The following is a 14228-nucleotide window of genomic DNA, read 5'->3' on the forward strand; positions in this document are numbered from 1 at the left end:
ACCAATGTCCCACCAGCTTATTCCAACCTCAGGGGTTGGCTACCTGAATATAAGATCCATGAGGAACAAATCCCTACTAATCTATGACTGGCTGACCGACTACAGCCCAGAGATTTGGCTACTCTCAGACGATGACATCATCATCCAAGAATGCCTACCCTCCAACTACAAAATTCTATCCCTAGCAAGAGAAAGAGGCAGGGGCGGAGGTCTAGCCATAATCTTCAAAGACCACTTAATCTGCACCATGCTAAGCTCTAAATCCTCCACATACCTTGAAATCCTATCCCTAAAGTTAACCTCAGAACCTCTAGCTGATGCCCTAACGATCACCCTAGCCTACATCCCCCCTAAAAAATGGTCCACAGCAAAAGAGGAATTTTATGAATTCCTATTAACCAACTCACTAACAGACCCTCTGAACCTCCTTAGTGGAGACTTAAATTTACACTTAGAGCAATTTAACCAACCAGAGATCTCAGAATTCTAGTCCGTTCTAGCCACACTAGACTTTCCCAAACCACCTCCAGTAATAACCCACAAGAAAGGCCACCAATTAGACCTGGTAACTTTGTCCTCAAAATACTCGACAAATCCCTACATAAGATGGAGATCAGAAACTTGGTCTGACTCTCTATGGTCAGACCACAAAATATGCAACTTCGAATTAGATTGGCAATTGAAGACAACCTCAACCACAACGAAAGAAAAGATCAGATCCACTCCACTTCACACCAGTAGAGGCAAAATCAACCCTACTGAATTCTGGTCACACTATGACATCATTCATAACCAAGATGAGGAAAACAATCAATTTATGTGCTCCTGGATCAAAACCAGCACCCACATACTAAACGAAATAGCCCCACTGAAAAAAAAGAAGAAAGAGACCTAGATACCTAACAGGCTGGTTTGACCCAGAGCTCCTAGAGATAAAGAGAGAATTAAGAAAACTAGACCCTCCTCTTCAACTAAAGATCTCCCTCAGTCTACACCCCCCCTTAAACCCCACCTCTCTCTTCTCTCCCCTATTTAACTTCTCCTAAATTTCAGTATAGTCCTCTCTTAGTCTGTACTCTGATAAATTGTCTGTACTCTGAAAAATTGTTTGTACCCTGATAAATACTGCACAATCTTGTATGTCCTATTGTACATCTTATTTGCCTAATTACTTCTACTGTGTATGTTTACTTGTAGACCGTTCTGAGCTACTGGGAGAACGGGATATAAATCTAAATAAATAAATAAATAGAAAGAAAATGGTCAAAACTAGGAACCCCAGAGACTATAAATGCCTGCCACCAAGAGCTGAAAAGCTATAAAATCTCAGCCAAAGAAAAGAACCTTCTACGCCAATATAATTGGTAACACCTCCATAAACAGCAGCAAGCTTTTCAGACTGATCCATGACTTATATGACATTCAATCTCACACAAACCTGACGAAGAATCCACAGTGACAGCCGACAACCTGATGGACTTCTTCAACACCAAAGTAAATAACTTAAGACACTCTATAACGGATTCCCCAGACTCCCACTGGGACTACTCCATTCCACAAGACCTAGTCGCCGCCAAAGCAGACATGAACTGGTCCAACTTTAGTGAGACCGATTGGCAAACATTTAACAAATTCTACAACAAATACGTCAAATCATACTGCAGATTGGACACTTGCCCCCCAGATGTTATGAAAACAGCCCCAATCATCTTCAAAGCCAAAATACTCAACTGGGTCAACCTATTACTAACCGCAGGAATATTTCCAAAAAACTTAGGTCAAATTGTAATAACACCCATTAAAAAGAACAACAAAGAACCACCCAACAACCTAACCAATTTCAGACCTATCGCAAACATCCCTCTCGCGGTCAAAATAATGGAAGGGATAGTAAATGCTGAACTAAACTCATATTTAGACAAATTCAACATACTGCACAACAACCAGTCAGGCTTCAGACCTGGTCACAGCACCGAAACAATCATGGCCTCGCTACTTAACCACCTTTACTCCCTTCTCACCCAAGGTACCAGCGCCATGATCCTACAACTGAACCTAAGTAGCGCCTTTGAGCTAGTAGATCACACCATTCTTTTGAACTGCCTAGAAGCCACAGGCATCACAGGCTACGCTCACAATTGGTTCCAGGGATTCCTCAGGAACAGATCCTACCAGGTATTAAAAGATGACAAACTTTCCCATAGCTGGAATAACAACTGCGGATTACCTCAGAGTTCCCCCCCATCCCCAACCCTCTTTAATATCTACCTCAGCTCATTAGGAAATCTGCTACAAAGCCTAGGGCTCACCTTCTACATCTACGCAGATGACATTACTGTAGTGATTCCGCTAACTGCCCTAACGTCACAATTCACCAACTCCTTAACCAACATCCTAAATCAAATAGAGTGCTGGATGATGGCCTTCAAACTGAAACTCAACACAGAAAAAAACAAATTCTTCCTGGCATCACCCAACGAAAAGATAAAAGAAAATTCAATTCACCTACAGAGCCGAGAATACAAAATTGACCAAACCATAAAGATTCTGGGGGTAACACTTGACAAACACCTAATCCTTGAAAACCACACAAACCTACTGTTTAAAAAATGTACTTCCGTCCTCTGGAAACTTCGCACTATTAAAAAATTCGTCGATGAAAAGTCCTTCCGTTTACTAGTACAATCATCCATCTTAAGCACCCTAGATTACTGTAACATCATATATCTAGGAGCTTATAAAAAGAACCTCAACAAGCTGAGATTAATTCAGAACACTGCGATCCGACTAATCCACAGTTTAAAAAAATGGGAACACATTACCCCTTATTATCAGAAACTCCACTGGTTACCCGCAGAATCCAGAGTCCTCTTCAAGTTTGCTTGTTTTTGCTACAAAGCTGTCTTTGAGATTCTTCCAGCTTACCTAATCTCCCAGTTCTCCCCCAACGAGTCCAACAAAGCACTCGCAGAACAAACCTATTTAATTACCCCTCCTTGAAATCTTATCAATACAATGAAGGTAACTCAAGAGAGCAAGCACACCCTAAGCACAAATAAAAAGGCCAAAAACAGAAAACTATTACTGTTGGGGGATTCCATCATCAGAGGCATTAACCTTGGAACACAAGGCGAGGAGACCAAAATAGTGAAATGTCTTCCAGGATCCTCAGCTTCCAGGAGTTCCAGGCAAATACTGACTATAATTAAGGAAGAAACTAAGGATTTTAACACTGATGTTGTTATCCATCTGGCAACAAATGACCTGGCCAACAACTCCACACTTGCAGCACAGAAAGCTTTTCGGGAGCTTGTAGAGGGCGTGAAACCTTTTGTAAACACTTTAGCTTTTTCTGAAATACTGCCTGCATATGGAAAGGGAGAGCAAAGAGTGAAAAACACAGAGGACTTTAATAGATGGCTCAAAGTCTGGTGTCATCAAGAAGGCTTCAGGTTCATAGGAAGATGGGGAAATACATGGAAGGACAAGAAGCTATATTGCACTGATGGGCTACATATTACTACAGCAGGAAAAAGAAACCTTGCAGAGAAATTTAGACAATATTTTTCTAGGCATTTAAACTAGAAGGTGGGGGTGGTGTATGTACGAAGTACAATTAAAGAGCCCATCCCCGGCAAAAGAAAAGATGTGATAGTAGTAAAGACTCCAATATAAGCAATATCAGCAACTCATTTCTTAGTATTGCAACGGAAAGTGAAAAGACAAAAAAATCCATACGAAAAAGGAGATTATCGCTGAAAAATAGCTGGAAAGCGATGACCACAAATGCTCGCAGTCTAAGCAACAAAGTTCATGATCTGCAAGCCCTGATGTTAGAGGCAGATCTAGATATTGTCGCTATCACAGAGACATGGTTCAGTGAATCACATGGATGGGATGCAAACATACCAGGATATAATCTTTTTAGGAAGGACAGAGATGGTCAAAAAGATGGAGGAGTAGCTCTCTATGTAAAGATCAATATCCAAGCGACCGAAATGCAAGGGACCTGGGGAGAGGAAGAAGCGATATGGATTGCTCTGAAAAGAGAAGATGGAACTTCTATCTATGTGGGTGTAGTCTACAGACCTCCGACTCAATCGCAGCAAATTGATAAGGATCTGATTGTGGATATCCAAAAGTTTGGAAGGAAAGAGGAGATTCTGCTGTTGGGAGATTTCAACCTGCCGGATGCGGACTAGAATGTTCCGTCTGCAGAATCGGAAAGAAGTAGGGAGATTGTGGATGCCTTTCAAGAGGCTCTGCTCAGACAAATGGTGATGGAACCCACAAGAGAAAAAGCGATATTGGATCTGGTCCTCACAAATGGAGAGAGTATCTCTAATGTTCGAGTGGGTGCTCACCTGGGAAGTAGCGATCATCAACCGGTTTGGTTTGATATATCGGCTAAAGTGGAGAGCGGCTGCACGATACTTAAAGTCCTAGATTGTAGACATGACGCTGAAATCTTCTACCCAATATGTGGCTACAGTAAAAAAAAAAAAAAAGAAAGAAAAGCAAACTGGATGCTAGGAATAATTAGGAAAGGGATGGTCAATAAGACAGAGAATATTAGAGTGCCTCTGTATTGCTCTATGGTGCATCCTTATTTTGAGAATTGCACACAGTTCTGGTTGCCATATCTCAAAAAGATGTACGGACTTTAATGCTATGGGAGAGTACCTGAAGAAAGAGCTGTTAGGATGGGAGGACATAAGAGAAGTGGAAAGACAGTGATCTAAGCTGAAAGGAGCGATAAAAATGGCTACGGACCTTTATGTGAAGAAAATCAATAAAAACAAGAGAAAAAGAAAGCCGATATGGTTCTCCAACCTAGTAGCTGAGAAAATAAAGGCGAAAGAGTTGGCGTTCGTGAAATATAAAAAAACCCAAGAAGAGGAGAGCAGAAAGGACTACAGGGTGAAACTGAAAGAAGCCAAGAGAGAGATACGTCTGGCGAAAGCACAGGCGGTAGAACAAATGGCTAAAAATGTAAAAAAGGGAGACAAAAATTTTTTCAGATATATTAGTGAAAGGAGGAAAATGAAAAATGGAATTGCTAGGCTAAAAGATGCTGGGAACCAATATGTAGAAAGTGATGAGGAGAAAGCAAATGTGCTAAACAAATACTTCTGTTCTGTGTTCACAGAAGAAAATCCTGGAAAAGGACCGAGTTTGTCTAGCAAAGTTACACGAGAAAATGGAGTAGATTCTGCACCGTTCACGGAGGAGGGTGTTTATGAGCAACTTGAAAAACTGAAGGTAGACAAAGCAATGGGACCAGACGGGATCCATTCCAGGATACTAAGGGAGCTCAGAGAGGTTCTGGCGAGTCCTATTAAAGACTTGTTCAACAAATCTCTGGAGACGGGAGTGATTCCTGGGGACTGGAGGAGAGCGGATGTGGTCCCTATTCATAAAAGTGGTCACAGGGATGAAGCAGGAAACTACAGGCCAGTGAGCCTCACTTCAGTTGTTGGAAAAATAATGGAAGTTTTGCTGAAAGAAAGGATAGTGTACTTCATTGAATCTAATGGGTTACAGGATCCGAGGCAACATGGCTTTACAAAAGGTAAATCGTGCCAAACGAACCTGATTGAATTTTTTGATTGGGTGACCAGAGAGCTGGATCGAGGACATATGCTAGATGTAATTTACTTGGATTTCAGCAAAGCCTTTGATACAGTTCCTCATAGGAGGCTGTTGAACAAACTTGAAGGGCTGAAGTTAGGACCCAAAGTGGTGAACTGGGTCAGAAACTGGCCGTCGGACAGACGCCAGAGGGTGGTGGTTAATGGAAGTCGCTCGAAGGAAGGAAAGGTGAGTAGTGGAGTCCCTCAGGGTTCGGTGCTGGGGCCAATCCTGTTCAATATGTTTGTGAGTGACATTGCTGAAGGGTTAGAAGGAAAAGTGTGCCTTTTTGCAGATGATACCAAGATTTGTAACAGAGTAGACACCGAAGAGGGAGTGGAAAATATGAAAAAGGATTTGCAAAAGTTAGAGGAATGGTCTAATGCCTGGCAACTAAAATTCAATGCAAAGAAATGCAGAGTAATGCATTTGGGGATTAATAATAGGAAGGAACCGTATATGCTGGGAGGAGAGAAGCTGATATGCATGGACGGGGAGAGGGACCTTGGGGTGATAGTGTCCGAAGATCTAAAGGTAAAAAAACAGTGTGACAAGGCAGTGGCTGCTGCCAGAAGGATGCTGGGCTGTATAAAGAGAGGCGTAGTCAGTAGAAGGAAGAAGGTGTTGATGCCCCTGTACAGGTCATTGGTAAGGCCCCACTTGGAGTATTGTGTTCAATTTTGGAGACCGTATCTGGCGAAGGACGTAAGAAGACTTGAGGCGGTCCAGAGGAGAGCGACGAAAATGATAGGAGGCTTGCTCCAGAAGACGTATGAGGAGAGACTGGAAGCCCTGAATATGTATACCCTAGAGGAAAGGAGAGACAGGGGAGATATGATTCAGACGTTCAAATACTTGAAGGGTATTAACGTAGAACAAAATCTTTTTCAGAAAAAGGAAAATGGTAAAACCAGAGGACATAATTTGAGGTTGAGGGGTGGTAGATTCAAAGGCAATGTTAGGAAATTCTACTTTACGGAGAGAGTGGTGGATGCCTGGAATGCGCTCCCGAGAGAGGTGGTGGAGAGTAAAACTGTGACTGAGTTCAAAGAAGCGTGGGATGAACACAAAGGATCTAGAATCAGAAAATAAGATTAAATATTGAACTAAGGCCAATACTGGGCAGACTTGCACGGTCTGTGTCTGTATATGGCCGTTTGGTGGAGGATGGGCTGGGGAGGGCTTCAATGGCTGGGAGGGTGTAGATGGGCTGGAGTAAGTCTTAACAGAGATTTCGGCAGTTGGAACCCAAGCACAGTACTGGGTAAAGCTAAGAAGAAAAAATTAAAAAATTTAAATTGAACCAGGTTGGGCAGACTGGATGGACCATTCGGGTCTTTATCTGCCGTCATCTACTATGTTACTATGTTACAAAAAGATTCTAGACAGAATGTTATCATTCCAGGCAGCTAGGCTGAACACGTGGCTTCGAAAGCCCATACTTGAGGCCACTACATACGCAGACTTTAGAAAATCCCTGAAAACTCGACTGTTTAACAAATTCTAAATTCCCATACCCAACTCTTCCTCGCCATGACCCTCTTCCACCTCGCCCCCTAATTCCAAGGTCCGAAACTAATTGTACTTTCCACCTTGAATCTCATGTACTGACATAATGTATCTTTATTGTAACCCACCTGGACCCCATGTACTGACAAAACGTATCGTTATTGTAACCCATATACTGACAAAATGTATCTTGATTATAACCCACCTATATCCCATGTATTGACAAAATGTATCTTTACTGTAACCCACTTGTATCCCATGTACAGACAAAATGCATTTTTTACTGTAAACCACTTGCATCCCATGTACTGACTAAACGTATCTTTATTGTAAACCGTTTCTATCCCATGTACTGTCAAAATGTATCTTTATTGTAAACCGCTTCGAACTTCACGGTATAGCAGTATATAAGAAATAAATTATTATTATTATTAAACGATCTGGACATAGGTACGACGAGTGAGGTGATTAAATTTGCAGACGATACGAAGTTATTCAGAGTAATGAAGACACAAGGGGATTGCGAAGATCTGCAACGTGACAGAAGCAGCCTCCTGTCACTGCTGTCAAGGCTCAGCCCAGATCTCTTTTGCCTGCTCCTGCTCTCTGCCGCTGTTCCCTGCAGTGCAAGCCCGTGGTTTAAAAGCTGGCCTGCACTGCGGGGAATGGCGGCAGAGAGCAGGAGAGTCCGGCGAGCAGGGAAGAGAGATCGGACACTGGCCCGACACACTGGCCCTGCCCGACACCCCCCCCCGGCCCCGATCTCTCCTGCCTGCCCTGCTCTGCTGCGCTCCCCCCCGGAGAAAAAAGCAGGAGGGATGCCAACTCTCTCCTGCCATCAGCGTTAAAAAAAAAAAAAAAAAATACTGCATGCATGCAGCATGGCACTCACACTGCCCCGACTGGCACGGCCCTCGCCTCCCCCCACCACCAGCACAGCCCTCGCACTCCCCCCCTGACCGGCATGGCCCACCCCCGGCACCAAAAAGTTGGGAGCAGGAGGGGTGCTCAGTCCCTCCTGCTCTTAGGCCTCCCACCCCTGGTCGGCCCAAGCGGTCAGGCCCGGCCCACCCACCCCAGTACCTTTAAAATTGTTGGGAGCAGGAAGGTGGGGCCTGGTCCCTCCTGCCCCTTGGAGGCTCCCAACATCTTCAGGAGCAGGAGGAAAGTTCTCCTGTTCTCCGACCGGCTGCGCCACCCAATAGCGGCCTTAGGCCCCGCCCTGGCGCATCATCTGACGCACGGGGAGAGACCTAAGACAATGATTGGCTGAGGCGCCTCAGGCTCCTCCCTTTGGAGGGGCCTGGGGCACCTCAGCCAATCAGGGACTTAGACCTCTCCCCTGTATGAAGGTGGAAGAAACCTTTGCACTGAAAGAACTTTAACCTGGTTCCCTGGTGAAGAGAACTTTCTCCATTATTGTCTGGATTCTTTTTCCAGACGGGATGGCCATTTTGGCCAGGCAGTTTTACAAAATTTATTCTCCTAAATTGCCAACACTCCCACCATCCCATTCTGGTTAGCTTGGAGGTTACCCACATGTGAAAATATGCCGCCTGCTTGTCCTGGGTTAAAGCACAGTTACTTAACGTAACAGGTGTTATCCAGGGACAGCAGGCAGATATTCTCACAACCCACCCACCTCCCCTGGTTGGCTTCTTAGCTAGCTATCTGAACTGAGACGTGCGCTCTACCTCAGGCGGGCAGGCACTTGCACATGCGCGGTACGGCAGTTGCAAACTTTCTAAAGTTTTACAAGCAAATCTGCTTGCAAGGCTGTCCGCATTGGGGCTCCGTGGATGATGTCACCCACATGTGAGAATATCTGCCTACTGTCCCTGGATGACACCTGCTACGGTAAGTAACTGTGCTATATGATTTTCCTTATTTTCTATTGAACTTTTCTCATTCAAGATGGTGACTAGTAAATCCCCTAGTGTAGTGGTTTCCAACTTTTTCCATATAAAGGCTGCAAAGTGGAGATGAGAAATCTCCAGGGGAAAGGGGGGTATACCAAAAGATTTTAGGCTCACAAATGTAATATGAAATATTAATTTTGATTCTACAAGCATACCACCGTCCAACAGTGCAGCCTCATGTAGGTAAGAGGCTAGAGAAAAGGTCCTGTGAAGCTCCACTGCATAGTCACATTGACAAGCATGCCCATTCATGTACTGGGAAAGGGAAGTCAACTGCAATTTAGGAGCTTACACATCAGTGTGACCATGCAGGTACACATGACCCAATGGAACTTCAAGGGGTCTTTTTTCTACCTTAGTAGCAGTGGGGGGGGGGGGGGTGTCGCTAGATATGAGGGCTGCAAGAATGGACTATGGGGATCATGTGTTGGAGACCGCTGCCCTAGTGCTTCCATTTCATGCACATACATCTTATACATATTTATTACAGATCTTCTAGAACAGGTTCAGGACCTATTGGCCTAGTGAATTTCTGCTTGGCTTTAATGCCCTCTGTATTTTTGTATTCCATAGGCCAAAGTACTACGATTACTGGCCACAGTGTACTTGGACTGGGAATGTAAGGAGTATCAGGACAAAGCTCTGAGAACCATATGCTTGGCTAATGAGGTATTCTTAAAATAAATTTTATTGGTTGACTGGTGATACTATATGTTATATACTTTTGTGAATTGACCTTGTAACTCATAAAAGGCTTCAGGAGATGATCAGCTTAATATTACTTGATCGACTGCCACAGAACAAGAGCTACTGGTGTGTCTATTTTTATATTTAGTTTTCAGAAGCTGGTATTTTATTAAATACCTTCAAAAGGGAGATTGGTAGATGTTTGTTAGGAAGTTAGAAGGTTTTGTAGGAGGTACCTTTTCTTTATAAAAATGTGTTGCCTCTGCAAATATGTGTACATAGAAATTCACCCATATGAGTGCATGTGTGGTGGAGAGAAGGAGTGGGGGGGGGGGGGTGGGAGGGTGATGGTTGTCTGTGTGCAGGGGGGGTAGGGTGAGGAAGAGAAAGCTGGGTCTCACTGTGCAGGTGTATAAGACCTGGGGAGAGGTATATAAGACCTGGGGAGAGGTATATGCAAGTGGAAGAGAGAGAAAGCTGGACAATTGTTTGGTGGGGTTTAGTAATGTGAGGAAGGCTCCGTCCTCTTCTTCCTCCTGGCTTTCTGGTGCACACTTTGCAGTCTCCCACCTTTTCCTGGCACCTTAATCTGACCATTTTAATATCAGTGCAATGTGACTGTCTGGAAGGTGCTCTTATGTTAGCAAGGACCCTGTCTCGCTTGTACCCTCTGGCACTGGAGTGTCCACTGGTTCTGGATCAGCCTAGAGTGAATTCTTTGGTTGCGCAGGTGCCTGACTTCATCCCATGGAAAGTGCTGTGGTGCTTACTGCTGTGTGGACATTGTCCTCCAGAGGCTTTTTGATGCAGCTGCTTTCAGGCTGCAATGGTGGCGTCTGTTGTCACATGCGCCTATCTGTATCACCTGCGCTCCCTGGAGAGTGAGGCTGTAGATTCTCCTCCTCAACTTCTTTATGCTGGGTCAGCTTATGTGACTGCTGCTTTATATGCATTATGCCAGTTTTGCTGTTTTCCATTTTTGCCTGCAGAATACTCTGGATTAGACAATGGGTTAGTGATTCCTTTCTACTTCCAGAGTTTTCTTTGGTCAGACTTCCCTTCAAGGCAGTTGTTGTTTGGCAAGGGTCTTGTTGACCTCATGGATTCTGTGGCGTTTCAGTCAACCTAAGACGCTGCCTGTTAGTAGATTCAGACCCTCGAGGTTCTGGTTGATCTCATTTCCGTGGCTCCAAGCATTCCCACTCATATTCCAGTGCTACATCTAAGACCAGAGCTCCTAGCAGCGGTACTCTGACTTAAGATGTGCCCAGCCATCTGGATCCCATTCTGCACCCCCTGTCAAGAAGACGAAGTGTGTCAGGCTGGGGGACTCCCTTCTACTGATAGGGAGCAGGCTGTCAGTATTCCTGCCGGCTTGAGTTTCTATTACATCCAACTTGTGGGTTTTGGACTTTATTTGGTCGGGCAGCAATTGGAATTCACCCAGCCTCTGACAGAATTACATTACATTACTGGCTTATATTCCGCCTGTACCTTGCAGTTCTAAGCGGATTACATCAGAAATATAGCTGGACATTTCCAGGAAGAGAAATACAATTAAAGAAGTTGGCCCTAGTACAACAAAAAAGATAGCTGGACTTTTCCAGTAAAAGGAATACAATTGGAGGCGTAAGGTCTAAAGCAATTTTGATGAGAGGATTCTAAGAGGGGGTGAGAGGGGAAAAGGGAGGGATTAGGACGTTTGGGTGAATTTCTTGAATAGTAGGGTCTTGATTTCTTTGCGGAAAGCCTTGAGGTCAGTTAAAGCTGTCAGTAGGTTGGTGATGGTGGGATCCAATTTAGCTGCATGTGTTGCTAGTAAGTTGTCATACATCTTTTTGCATTTAGTTCCTTTAAAAGGGGGGTAGGAGAAAGGGGATTGGGTTCTCCTCTGTCTGGTTGAGAGGTTCCTGTTTAGACGGTTGTTTAAGTGGGTGGGTGCCGTTCCGTTTAATGTTTTGAATAACATGCAGTATAGTTTGAATTGGATGCGGGCTTGTATTGGAAGCCAGTGTGAGTCTAGGAAGGCGTTGGTGATGTGGTCAAATTTTCCAAGGGAATAGATCATTCTGAGGGCAGTGTTCTGCACGGTCTGTAGTTGTTTTATTAGGTAGGTGGGACAGGAAAGGTAGAGGATATTGCAATAATCCAATAGACTTAGGACTAGGTATTGGACTATGAGTCTGAATTGTTCTTTTTCAAAGAATTTTCTGATTTTGCGAAGGTTGCGCATGGTGAAGAATGCTTTTTGTGTGATTTTGTTGATTTGCACCTGAAGAGTGCAACCTCTGTCTACTGTTACTCCAAGGAGTTTGAGAGTGGGTTGTAAGGGATATTTGGTGGTTTTTATTTCTAGCTCAGTTATAGAAGGGGTTTTGTCCTTTTCAAGCAGTAGAAATTTAGTTTTATCTGGGTTGAGCTTCAGTTTGTGTTCTGTCATCCATTTTTCCACTGCTTCTAGAGTTTTTTCCTGGATGCCTGATTTGGTGGGGTCTTGTGTGTCAAAGGGGAGGAGTATGGTGATATCGTCTGCATAGCTGAATGAAGTTACTTTGAGTTTGTTTAACAGGGTACCGAGGGAGGAAATGTAAAGATTGAAGAGCATGGGTAACAGTGGGGAACCTTGGGGTACTCCGCAGGGATTGGTCCAAGGCTCCGATATAAGATCCTTTGTTTTTACTCTGTATGTTCTTGTTTTAAGGAATCCTTGAAACCAGTTGTATACTTCGCCTGAGATCCCTATTGCTTCTAATATCTGAAGAAGTATAGTGTGGTCGACCAGGTCAAATGCGGCAGAGAGGTCGAGTTGAATTATCAGCATCCTTCTTCCTTTGCTAAGGTGCTGTCTGGCTATATCTAGCAGGGAAACTAGCAGTGTCTCAGTGCTGTGGTTCGATCTGAACTCCGATTGAGTTGGGTGGAGTAGGTTGTGGTCTTCAAGGTAGTTGGTGAGGTATTTGGCAATCAGACCTTCTATTAGTTTAACATATAATGGAATTGAGGCGATGGGTCGGTAGTTGGAAGGGGTGTCTATTGGTCCTTTGGGATCTTTCAGTATTGGGGTGATTATGATTTCCCCTAGATCTTGTGGGAATTGGCCTTCCGTGAGAGTTGTTTGGATCCATTGCAAGAGGCAAGCTCTAAATTTGGGGGATGCATTTGTCAGTAAATATGAGGGGCAATTGTTCAGGTCGCATGACGCTCAACTGTATTTTCTGTAGAGTTGGTTCATGTCCAACCATTGCACCTTTGTAAAGTTGGACCAGTGCCTGTCAGCTGCAGTGGCTTCATCTGTTGTAGGGTTTATTATGATCTCGTCTAGGAGGATTGGTGAGTTGTTGAAGGAGGCTCTAATATTGGCGATCTTGTTCTTGAAATGGTCCGCTAGTTGGGTGGCCGTTGGAGGGTGGATTCCTTGAGTGGTTAGGAATGATTGAGTGTCGGTGAGGTTCTTCACAAGTTGGAAGAGTTTCTTTGTGTCTAAGGATTCTGTGCCTATTAGTTTGGAGTAATAAGCTCTTCGTTTTTCCTTAAGTTTGATCTTGTATTGTTTTATTAGGTTTCTCTAAGCTACTTTGGTTGGTTCTTAGTTCTTTTTTTGCCATGCTCTTTTGAGTTGTCTGCAGTGTCTTTTTAGTTGAAGAAGTTCTGTGTCGAACCATTTGTCTGAAGATCTGCAGAGTTTGTGTTTTGTCTTTTCTGGTTTGCAGAATCTCCTACAGGGCACCTGGACAAGGCACTCCAAGTGCAGGCCAGTGGACAGCACTTGCTGGATATTCAAGTTCTAGAACTGGTGCTGCCCATGGCTCCAGCGGATACTGCATATGCTTTATTGTGCCACTGAATGGCTCCGACGGCTGGAGGCTTATTCTGGAACTGCAGCACATACATGAGGCTGTCAAGATTCCACACTCTCACATGGAAACAGTGCAATCTATTATAACAGCAGTGGCCCTAGGAGATTCCCTTGCCTCTCTAGATTTGTGGGAGCATGCATGCACATTCTGATCTGTCCAGCCCACCGCAGTTTCTTGCGGTTTCATGTCTTGCACAAACATTGCTACTGTTTGGCTCTGCCCTTTGGACTAGCAATGATTCCTCGTGCCTTCGCCAAGGTGATGGCGGTTATAGCGGCTTACTTAAGTACAATGGGTCTGCAAGTACACCTTGTCTTGGTCGACTAGTTAGTAAGAGCTCCCTCATTGGCTAAGGGTTGATGCACGGTGGATCAGGTGATCTAGGTGCTAGAGGACTTTGGTTGGATTGTGCATTACAGACATGCAGTCTTAGAGTACCTGGGTGTTCTCTTCAACAAGGCTGCTAGCCGCATCTGTCTTCCAGGGACATGTGGGCTGATTCTTCATTCTTGGATTTATTCCCTTCTCCAGCTCCTTCGGCATGGGACTCTCTTCAGATCCAGTGATCCATGGCTACCATGGATTTGGTTCCTTGAGCAAGAGTTCACATTCATCCTTTTCAGCT

The 14228-nt window shown here is 44.3% G+C and overlaps 1 protein-coding gene across 1 annotated transcript in view; it reads left to right on the forward strand.

Moving 5' to 3' along the window:
- Positions 1-14228, forward strand: part of TEX11 (testis expressed 11) — a 575855-nt gene that overhangs the window by 172844 nt on the left and 388783 nt on the right. Inside the window, exon 11 of the mRNA XM_033944972.1 lies at positions 9633-9728. Within this exon, the coding sequence (XP_033800863.1) occupies positions 9633-9728 (96 nt within the window). The remainder of the gene's footprint in view (positions 1-9632; positions 9729-14228) is intronic.

Source organism: Geotrypetes seraphini, chromosome 5 (genome assembly GCF_902459505.1).
Source record: "Geotrypetes seraphini chromosome 5, aGeoSer1.1, whole genome shotgun sequence".
Classification (NCBI taxonomy): domain Eukaryota; kingdom Metazoa; phylum Chordata; class Amphibia; order Gymnophiona; family Dermophiidae; genus Geotrypetes; species Geotrypetes seraphini.